We start from the raw sequence: 11,175 nt of genomic DNA on the forward strand, positions 1-11,175 counted from the left end.
CTATGTAATTGTAGCACGAGCTCCTCAGATCGTGTTTCCGCATTGCGCCTCTGTGCTACATATAGTGTGTACCCATGTGGGATGTGGCCAGTGCTTGCGTGCTCGTTGAGTCCTTTTAAGCTCGGGAAACTTGCCCATCCAATTCGACAGCTTCATCGTGGTACTATACAATCAGAGAAACATCCATTAAAGACTTCTAAATTGTTCTTTAATTAAAGTGCGTTCTAATTGATCCTTTTCCCTTGTGTCCATTTGCTTTCATATATCCGTGGCGTCTGTTATGGTCCCATTAACTCTCATGTACAAGCTTTTTGAAGGTTTGATGGATCTATCGATTTGATGTTGTAAAAGCATCGGTAGTAATTTCCTTATTCCTTTTAGAAAAATTAAAGCTACGAGTTCCTTATTCTCTCGTTTCCTTATTCCTCTTTAGAAAACTGGAAGTGCTAGCCTCTGTTGCTTCTTAAAACAAAAAGAGAGACAAGTGAATGCCTGAATGGCACAGTCCAAAATCAACTTGCAGACGCTGACCCATTATTGTCGCGACCAAATTGGTCTCTGGTGAACATGGCCTTTCAGTTGTGGAGTTGGATAGGCCCATGTGGCTGATTACTGAAGGAGCGCGGTGACCAATGACGATGATGCCACTGGCTGCATCGGTTTGTCCGATCGAAGAAGCATGTATTTTTTGTCTTCACTTGCTTCCCGTAGTGCGTACAGAGAATGGAGAAGACAATGGCAGTTCTCTCACTGCTGCTAGGCCTCTTGTTGCTTGCCTTTGTTCTCTTTTCGCTCTTTTATGTATCGATTTGGGTTCTTAAATAGGCAGAGATGACGTCAATGGGAAGAGAAGAGAGAAGAGTTGTTGTGCAACTTATACTGAATATAATGTAGCAGCTAGACAGTTGCAAAGTTTCTGCTAAATGGGAAGAGCTATTGAACATGACAGTAAAGTAAAAGATTAATCTCATAAGAATCATGTATTGAATATAGTTTAAGGTGGTAAAGCTCCCCTAGTAACCATATATGCATCTGGTTAAGATGAAATCTGGACGGAAACTCGGACGGAGATTGGGCCACGTCACCTCCAAAGCTCGACCGTTGTATCTTGCATCTATGATAAAAACCAGGGCGCATGGGCCAGCATTCCTCAGCCATCTTCCCGACACTTCGGGCCAGGCAGCGGCATCCCTCTCATGAGTGCGGTGCGCGACCATCCTTCCCCGCTACTCCGTACAGCACTCCATGTTCCGATGATAAACGACTTTGCCAACTATAGACTGTTAAGATTGCTGACACAAATGTAAGATACAATGGAACGGCTTGACCCTCAAGGGGCGCCGGGTACTTCATTATATAGTGACAGGTATGAGTACAAGACCGTATCAGGTACGGTAAAACATAGGAGTCCAGTTAGGATACTAGAGTCCTACTCCTATACATTACGTATTTCTACATCCCCCCTCAATCTCAACGTACCAGCTAACTTAGCCACTAGTAACATTGAGATTGTTACAAAACTCATGTAACCGGCGCTCTGTCTGAGGCTTAGTAAAGCCATCAGCAACTTGATCTTGAGAGGAGATAATACGAATATCCAGCTTCTTTTGAGCAACTCTTTCTCAAACAAAATGATAATCCACCTCAATATGCTTGGTTCTTGCATGAAAGACCGGATTAGCCGACAAATATGTGGCACCAATATTATCACACCACAAGATGGGAACTTTGGATTGATACACTCCAAGTTCATCGAGGAGAGACTGAACCCAAATGACCTCTGCAGTAGCATTAGCCAGAGCTTTATATTCAGCCTCAGTGCTAGAACGAGAAACAATTGCTTGTTTCTTAGCATGCCATGAAATAAGATTTTCTCCAAGAAAAACAGCAAACCCTCCTGTGGATTTGCGATATCGGAACAGCCCGCCCAATCAGCATCAGAAAAAGCAGTAACCAATAATGAAGTGGACCGAACAAACTTAAGCCCAAAATCAAGAGACCCACTAATATACCGAAGAATCCTCTTAACAGCAGTCATATGAATAGTAGTTGGACAGTGTAAGTATTGACACACTTTATTAACAGCAAAAGCAATGTCCGGACGTGTAAGTGTCAAGTACTGAAGACCACCAACAATGCTACGATATCTAGTAGCAGCAACTGAATCAAGGGGATCACCAACATGACGAGTCAATTTTTCTGTTGTAGCCATTGGTGTAGAGGCAGGCTTGCAATGTTTAAGTCCGGCCTTGTGAATGAGTTCTTTGGCATATTTATTTTGACGAAGCAACAGACCACCAGAAGAACAACCTGTGACTTCAATGCCTGAAAAATATTGAAGTGGGCCAAGATCTTTAAGAGCAAAGGCATCACAAAGCTGAACCAAAAGCTTGTCCATAGCCAAAGTACTGGAGCTGACAACAATGATACCATCAACATATACCAAGAAGTAAATAGTGACACCCCCTTGCCGGAAATAAAACAGGGACGTGTCAGCTTTCGAGCCATGAAAACCAAGATCATGAAGTTTAGCACTTAACCGCGCGAACCACGCCCGCGGTGCTTGTTTAAGGCCATAAAGAGATTTATCAAGCTTGCACACATAATGAGGAAGCGTTGGATCTACAAACCCAGGGGGGTTGCTTCATATAAACATCCTCCTCCAGAACACCATGTAAAAACACGTTCTGAACATCTAGTTGACGAATACTCCATTGTTTTGAAACAGCAAGAGACAAAACAAGACGAATCGTAGCAGCCTTGACAACCGGACTAAAAGTATCTTCATAGTCCAGACCATACCTTTGCTTGAAACCTTTAGCAACAAGACGAGCTTTATAGCGGTCCACAGTACCATCTGACTTTTGTTTGACTTTATAAACCCACTTACAGTCAATCACATTCTGAGAGGGCTGCGGAGGAACCAAATGCCACGTTTGATTACAAAGTAATGCATCATATTCAGAATGCATTGCAGCTTTCCAATGGTCAGAAGAAAGAGCATCCTGCAATGAAGATGGCTCGTGAAGCATACTCGAGAGCCCATAAGGAATTGTCTCGTCTGTAAATCGCTTAGGCATGCGAATATCATTCTGAAGACGCGTCCTGGGACGGCCAAGCGACGATCGGATAGGACCATTCACAGGACACGGAGGCCCTGGAGGCGGAGGGGGTAAACGCCGCCGTACAACATCAACCGGCAGAGTCTGTGCAGCAGATCCGGGCGGAGGAGAACTGGCAGAGGGAGCGGCCACAGGAGATCCTTGGGGAATAGAATCCGACAGCGATAAATTTGAGGATGTCGGGGCAGGTGGCAGCTCCGGGCTGGAGGAACCTGGATCCGTAGGAGAGGATGCCAGCGCCATATCATGCAGAGGAGTAACGCTAGGTTCTGAGCTTGTATTAACACCAGAAGCCGTGCCTGACTCGGATGGAAGCTCCAAACTGCAAGAAGACTCGCCAGAACTTGCCGGTAATGGAAAGAACACCATAGAGGGCATACCAGCCGGATTCGCACCATTGTTCGCACCTGTATCAACAGAAGGCAGCTCACAAGACTCGGGTGAAGCATCAGACATGTTAGAGGCACCAGAATTCATATCCTCATCATGAAAATTCTTAGGAAAAAGAAGAAGCTCATCACGAAGACGTTTGCCCGCATTAGGATTAAGAGTGGAAAAAGGGAAAATAGTTTCATCAAACACGACATCGTGAGAAATATACACCCGACCAGTAGCAATATCCAAGCACTTGTACCCTTTATGCATATCACTATAGCCAAGAAAGGCACATTGCTTGGAACGAAACTCAAGTTTATGTTTATTGTATGGTCGGAGATTAGGCCAACATGCACAGCCAAAGACACGAAGAGAGGAATAAGAGGGGGTCTCATCAAATAAACAAGTCAAAGGAGTGGAAAAATTGAGGACTCGGCTAGGGATCCGATTAATAAGGTATGTTACAGTGAGAAAAGCCTCATCCCAGAATTTGAGGGGCATAGAAGCTTGGGCTAAAAGGGAGAGACCAACCTCTACAATATGACGATGCTTGCGCTCAGCAGAGACATTTTGTTGATGAGCATGAGGACATGAAACATGGTGCGTGATGCCAATCTTTTGGAAAAACGAGTTAAGCTTTTGATATTCACCACCCCAGTCGGTTTGCATAGTGATAATTTTTGTGTTGAGAGAACGCTCAACAAGCTGTTGAAAATTAAGAAAGACTTGAAAAACATCAGATCGATTTTTAAGAAGATAGATCCATGTGTATTTACTAAAATCATCAATAAAACTGACATAATATTGATAATGACCAACAGATAGATGACTCTTTGCAAGGGAAAAGAAGAAACACTATCCGACTGGGGATAAGGCAATTGATGACTCTTTGCCTTTTGACAAGCATCACAAAATAGATGTACTGGGATCTTTAACAAAAGAGAGTTTATATTCCCTAAGGACTCGACTAACAATAGCAGGAGATGGGTGGCCTAAACGATGATGCCACCGAGAAGTAGAAGGCTTCACGACATGGTGAGCTTGGAGCTTGTGCGGTAGAGGGTAGAGGCCATCGCGAGATCTACCGTGAAGAAGAGTTTTCTTCGTGTCCAGGTCCTTAACATAGAAAAAAGAGGGGTGGAATTCAAGGTAAACATCATTATTAGTAGTGAATTGATGAACAGAAATAAGATTTTTTGTAGAATCTGGAACGTGAAGCACCTTGTTGAAAGAAAAATCACGATGAGGAGTATGAAAACTAGATGTACCAACATGACATATGCTCATACCTTTGCCATTAGCCGCATGGATCTGTTCATCGCCTCCATAGCGCTCTCGCGACGTGATGCGATCTAAGTCATTCGTAATATGATCAGTAGATCCAGAATCAAAATACCAGTTAGTATCAACTCCATAGGAGGGGACAGTAGAGGAGGCTGACTTCTGCTGTCCAGTCTTGAAGGGCCGTGTGCCACCATCTCGAGGTGGGACAAATTTTTTATTGAAACGGTACCAGCAATCATGTACCGTGTGCCCAATGTGCTCACAAAGCTGACAGACAGGGCTATCATCATCATTAGTATCATAGTCCTGAGGAACAGATCGCTCATTAGAACGTCCACCAGACACGGCACCACGACCTCGACCGGCAGTACCTCGGCCACGTCCTCGGGAATATCCGCGACCACGTCCACGTGAGAGAGCATTAGCAGAAGAGTATGATCTGAATTCATCAGAGGCTTGTTGACGTAGGCGAGCTTCATATGCAAGAAATTGGGCATACATATCACTAAGCGTGAGGTTTTCCTTAGAAACCATTGAAGAGACAAACAGATTATAATCTGCATTGAGACCATTGAGAATATATTCGATGATTTCATCATCATCAAGCTTTCTTCCAACAGCAGCAAGTTCATCAGCAAGACTCTTCATCTTGGAGTAATAGGCAGCTGCAGAAGAATCTCCTTTCTTCTCTCTAGATAGCTGGGAGCGGATCTACAAGATTCTAGACTTCGATTGAGAAGCAAACATATCTGTAACAGCGCTCCATACTTCAGCAGCATGCTCATAGGAGGAAACTTGAACCAATATTTCTTTGGTCATTGAAGAGAGAAGATAGGAAAGAAGATGCTGATCCTGTTTGATCCAGCGATTATACGCCGGGTTGTCCACCTCTTCGATGGTTTGGTCAGCTTTCTGGGTCTTGATGGTTGATGAAGGTTGCAAGATAGATCCATCAAGAATTCCGACCAGCCGTGCGCCACGGATAGCCGGCAAGACCTGGGCTCGCCACACCAGGTAATTGTCCCGAGAGAGCTTCTCTGACACCGGGATTGAGAAGAAAAACGAAGCCCCCGTGCTCGTCGACGCCATCTAGATCGGCGACGAGAAAAAAACTCACGATTTGCAACTAGATGCTCTTGTGGAGAAGAGGCTCTGTTACCATGTAAGATACAATGGAACGGCTTGACCCTCAAGGGGCGCCGGGTACTTCATTATATAGTGACAGGTATGAGTACAAGACCGTATCAAGTACGGTACGAAACATAGGAGTCCAGTTAGGATACTAGAGTCCTACTCCTATACATTACGTATTTCTACAACAAAATCTCTCTCTCTCTCCTCAACTCTTCCTCTCAACCAAAACCACACGTCTTGTGGGGCTGTGCGAGCATTTTTAGCATATCCTTCTTTGTCGCCTATGTCCTTGCTTCTCTTCCACCACCTTTCTCGATTGCCTAAAATTTTGATGACTATTTTTTGACGCAGATGGAGCTAAATTTTAGATCAAAATTTCCCCATTACATTGCAGCACTGCACATAAAAATTCTGATGTTCTTTTTTCTTGGAATTTGCACGTGTAGATCATACTGAATTTGTACTTCAACTAAGATTGCTTCTGGGATGCAGTTTCTGCATGGACAATCGTTTATAGGCTTATGCCGTTAGTTGGGATCATAGTTGCAGCAATTGATTCCTTTCTTCTCTTGCTTGTAATGGATTCAGCGAGGAGCTGGTTCACCAAGCTCCAAACGAGGGAGAAATCTATTGGCAAGAAGAAGGAATTGCCTCCCAATAGCAAGGAATCAGGTGATGATGCACCATCCAGCGTAACCAAGCAGAGGGTTGCCGCTGCCAAGCAGTACATTGAGAAACACTACAAGGAGCAAATGAAGCATCTGCAGGACAGGAAAGAGAGGTAATGATCTGTGCAACTATCTGAGTACATAATTTTATATATCAGTAAGTTCATTTATTACATTATTTCTGCATCCATAAGCAATGTAATTTTATCTGTCAATAAGTCATTTATTAATCTATTTTTGTATCCACAAATAGCAATTGCATTTGAATCAACTATCATACGAAGAAAATAGATTGTTTCAAAATAAAGAGAGAATAACCTGACAAGAGTTTCTAAAATGGTTTTGTTCTCAAATTCCGTTCCAATGAACAATGCATGATGTATTATTATGGTTTGTTCTCAAATTCTGTTCCAATGAACAATGCATGGTGTATTATTATGGTAATTTTCTTTCTGTAAGCTTCTTCGCATGATGATTTTTTTTTTGTTATGGTCATGGTTACACTACTATTACGAAGTTCTCCCTCAAAAGTGGTTCTCATTGCTCATGATATCTCAGCTTTTGTCTTTGTTGTCATGCAGACGGTGTAGTCTAGAAAAGAAATTAGCAGATGCCGATGTGTCCGAGGAGGAGGTGAACAACATCTTGAAGCAATTTGAGAAGAAAGAGACAGAGTACATGCGTTTGCAAAGGCATAAAATGAACGTCGACGATTTTGACTTGTTAACAATGATAGGCAAGGGAGCATTTGGTGAGGTAATACGCAAATATGCGACCATTCTGTATCCTGTTATATCTATTTTATTCGAATGTTTTCAGTCAATGCTATGGTTTTCTTCTAGGTCAGAGTCTGCAGAGAGAAGTCCACAGGAAATGTTTATGCAATGAAGAAGCTTAAAAAGTCGGAAATGCTTCGTCGAGGTCAGGTACAACTATTTTGCTATGAAAATTATGGTTCCTATTTATACCTGATGTTCTTTCTCTAAGTGATTTTTAGGACATAGTAATTTTGTTTCATAGGTTGAGCATGTCAGAGCTGAGAGAAATCTTCTTGCTGAAGTGGATCACCACTGTATTGTCAAACTATACTGCTCATTCCAGGATAGTGAATATCTGTACTTGATCATGGAGTACCTCCCCGGAGGTGACATGATGACGCTGCTCATGAGGAAAGACACACTGACTGAAGATGAGGCCAGGTTCTATGTCGGTGAGACAGTTCTTGCGATTGAAGCGATCCACAAGCACAACTATATCCACAGGTACGGAGCATGGGCAATCGGTTTTAGTATTGTTGCTGATGTGGTGTTCTGATGAGTTAAGAACCTGAATTTTCAGAGACATTAAACCTGATAACCTACTACTGGATAAGTATGGTCACTTGAGACTGTCAGATTTTGGGTTGTGCAAACCGCTAGACTATTCCAACTTCCCGGACCTAAATGAAAAGGATGTTACACCTACAAAATCATCATCAACACAAGGGGATGGGAAACAACAGTCGATGCCAAAGCGTTCGCAGCAAGAGCAGTTGGAGCACTGGCAGAAGAATAGAAGAACTTTGGTCTGTAATTGACACTTGACATTCATCATTAGTATCCACTACACAATTTACATGTTGATTCCAATGTTATCAATCATCATCTGTTTGATAATATCTTCTTCCATAATTTGTTCCAAGTGTTGACAAGCAATCATATGGTTGTAGGCATATTCAACCGTTGGTACACCAGACTACATTGCTCCAGAAGTTCTTCTGAAGAAAGGGTATGGGATGGAGTGTGATTGGTAAGCACTAAGCACCGTTTGAAGTATCATTAGTGTGCTATTAGACCGACTGAGTCTGTGGCTAATGGAAAGATTCTTTCTAGGTGGTCTCTTGGTGCTATCATGTATGAGATGCTAGTGGGCTATCCTCCATTTTATTCAGATGAGCCTATGACAACTTGTAGAAAGGTAATGTGTTTTGGCTTTTAGCTATGAACACTTCATGTTATTTCCACTGATCAGAGCATGTTCATCTTCTAAATGAATCGATTCCCAAGTTTAGTTAAATCTAGTTTGTTCATATGTCCTTTATTTACATCATGCTTGTATATGCCAAAACAGATAGTGAACTGGAGAACACATTTGAAGTTTCCTGAAGAAGCGAGACTAACAGCGAATGCAAAAGATCTTATAAGTAAACTACTATGCAATGTCGACCAACGCCTCGGTACAAAAGGGGCAGAGGAAATAAAGGTTGTTATGTGTTTGTTAAGTATGCCAACGTGGCCCCCAGAAATCATTTTACAAAACAATATTTGATACTATGAATTGTTGCTCAAAGAATTTTCATATGTAACCTTAGGAGCACTCCTGGTTTAGCGAATTACAATGGGATAAACTATACGAGATTGAAGCTGCATATCTGCCTCAAGTCACAGATGAGCTGGACACTCAGAACTTTGAGAAATTTGAAGAGGTAAATGTTGCTTCGTAAGGAAATGTGCTTCTCAGTTACCAGAAGTTAGCACAGATATGAAATAACTTATCTTTGAACGTTGTATTCACAGTCCTCGGATAATATTCAGTGTTCAGCAAAGGCGGGTCCTTGGAGAAAGGTAATTGTACGTTTGCGTATTGTGACTTGTGAGCATGTCAGCTGCTAGTATTGTTCAATTACTAAAGCAGTACTAAATGAAGGGATTTTTCATGTGATTAAAATGACGTTAAAATTTTATGGGGAAAAGAGCAAACCTTTAAGTCCCTTCTTAATTATATATTTATATATAGATGTTCAGTTACTAAAGCGGTACTGAATGAAGGAATTTTTCTGTGGTTAAAATGACGAGAAATTTTATAGGGAAAAGGGCATTCCTTTCTGTCCCTTCTTAATTAGATATTTATATATGAGCTCTTTCAGGATGATTGTAAAGTACCAATGGGTACTTTTACCTTGATTTTTTCTAGCCGTTGATCTATGAAAAGTATTTATAAAAAATAAATTAAATTAATATTCGGTCTTATTTTTTAGTACTTGGTCCCATATTTTGGAACTACCAGGTACTTTATCCTAAGTACTTCGGGGTACTTCATACCTTCGCCATCGTAGGATTTTATCAAATGGATGGCTTCTATTTTTTTTCAATCATTGTAAAATTTCTCTTTATGTATATATGCACTGTAAATGTCATTCTATTTTTTGTGATATTCTTCCAGATGCTTTCTTCAAAGGATTTGAATTTCGTGGGCTACACCTACAAGAACTTTGAACTCGTGAACGATCATGACGTCCCTGGCATGGGTACTGCACTCTGAACAAAGTCTTCATTCAGCACACTTGTTGTTGTTCTTGTTTCAAATAACACATCTTGCCCTCCTGCGCAGCTGAGCTGAAGAAGAAGGAGAAGGCGAAGAGACCAAGCGTCAAGTCTCTCTTCGGTACATGTTTGTTAACTCATCCGCTAAATCAGTTCCTGCTGCGTTGATCTCTCCGCATCCTCGCGACCTTGAATGTTCTTTGAGCACCCTACGTTGTTCGTCCGTGACATTCTGAAGAAGATCCATTTGGCCTCTGCGCGCAGATTCGCCTGAAGGGGAGGAGAAGAACAACCAGGAACAGGGGCAGGGCCCAGAGCAGCAGCGCGACGAGGACGCCGCCGAAGGAAGCGTGAGGAAACCGGCGGCGGAGCCCGAGCTGACCAGAAGCCTCAGCTCAGCGTCCACATGAAAGTGCTGCTTCTCCTAGCATCGCGCCCTGCCAGGCATGGCGTCGGTGGTAGGGCTTGCATCGCATTGATCCAGTCGTGTACAGGAGCAGCGTCCATTTGATTCGTCGGTAGAGTTTCCAGTGGCTTGCCGGGAGAAGAGGGAAAAGCGTGGTGTGTTCTTTCATTGTTGATTGCACTGGTGATCCTGCGTGCTGGGAATAAGTGATTCAGATTTCCGTCCTGGGAACTGGATGGGTAACTTGTTTTGATCTCTCGGCGGCTCCCCGCGACGCCGTGCGTGCTTGATGCGCGCGAGCAAACAACCCCGCGCGCGTCGCGCAAGTGCGGGATCATAGATGGGCGGCGGGGGCCGTGCTGCACTGTTGCGTTGCCATTTCAAAATTATTAGGCTAATTTACCAGAGATCCCCAGGATATGTGGGGCTGACGTGCAAAATCCGGCGTGGGCCTGTAGAAGAGAAGCGTCAAGTACACTCCCTGATGCAAGGGATGGTGGTGCCATGGTGGCCTCTGGGGTAGTCTATGGCGGTCAAGCACACGAATTGATATTTGGCATATGCGGTAGTCTATGGAACCTTTTGGGTTCGATGACGTTTTTAGTTTTTTTTTTATAATTATACAGTACAACTCAGACACTACAACGCGCACACACTCACCCATGTGAACATATGGACATAAATCTTACCCCTATAAGCATCTTTGAAGACCGCACTGGCAAATCCTCAAAATTGATAGAGTCACCACAAACACCTCGCTGTCGAAGGGAGCGTCGACTATCACTAAAAACATAATGCCGTTAAATACTAGAATATTCAGTCCCACAGAGGAGTCGAATCCGGGACCTGAGGTGCTACCGATGCTCTTTTTTCTACCGAGGCTC

General features: G+C 43.0%; 1 protein-coding gene and 1 non-coding gene across 2 annotated transcripts; one reads left to right on the top strand and one right to left on the bottom strand.

Annotated features, from left to right (window-relative positions):
* Positions 1-5,253: 5,253 nt before the first annotated feature.
* On the bottom strand, positions 5,254-5,390 carry LOC120653079. Its single transcript, XR_005666766.1, has one exon. It is a non-coding gene; the product is annotated as a small nucleolar RNA Z247 (small nucleolar RNA).
* Positions 5,391-6,463: 1,073 nt separating this feature from the next.
* LOC120648290 (serine/threonine-protein kinase tricornered-like) lies at positions 6,464-10,441 on the top strand. Its single transcript, XM_039925012.1, has 13 exons — positions 6,464-6,696; positions 7,165-7,339; positions 7,426-7,509; positions 7,604-7,845; positions 7,922-8,147; positions 8,292-8,371; positions 8,455-8,539; positions 8,693-8,824; positions 8,934-9,047; positions 9,139-9,186; positions 9,785-9,869; positions 9,953-10,012; positions 10,150-10,441. The coding sequence occupies exons 1-13, from the start codon at positions 6,494-6,496 to the stop codon at positions 10,293-10,295; spliced, it is 1,680 nt and encodes a 559-aa protein (XP_039780946.1). The 5' UTR covers positions 6,464-6,493; the 3' UTR covers positions 10,296-10,441.
* The last annotated feature ends 734 nt before the right edge of the window (positions 10,442-11,175 follow it).

Source organism: Panicum virgatum, chromosome 9K, assembly GCF_016808335.1.
Source record: "Panicum virgatum strain AP13 chromosome 9K, P.virgatum_v5, whole genome shotgun sequence".
In the NCBI taxonomy this organism is placed as follows: domain Eukaryota; kingdom Viridiplantae; phylum Streptophyta; class Magnoliopsida; order Poales; family Poaceae; genus Panicum; species Panicum virgatum.

Excerpts from the sequence above, each read along its gene's own strand:
- LOC120648290 (XM_039925012.1), top strand. The coding sequence starts at position 6,494 with ATGGATTCAGCGAGGAGCTGGTTCACCAAGCTCCAAACGAGGGAGAAA. Across the intron at positions 8,372-8,454 it reads TATGGGATGGAGTGTGATTG|GTGGTCTCTTGGTGCTATCA; the intron begins GTAAGCACTAAG and ends GATTCTTTCTAG. Across the intron at positions 9,048-9,138 it reads ACTTTGAGAAATTTGAAGAG|TCCTCGGATAATATTCAGTG; the intron begins GTAAATGTTGCT and ends TTGTATTCACAG.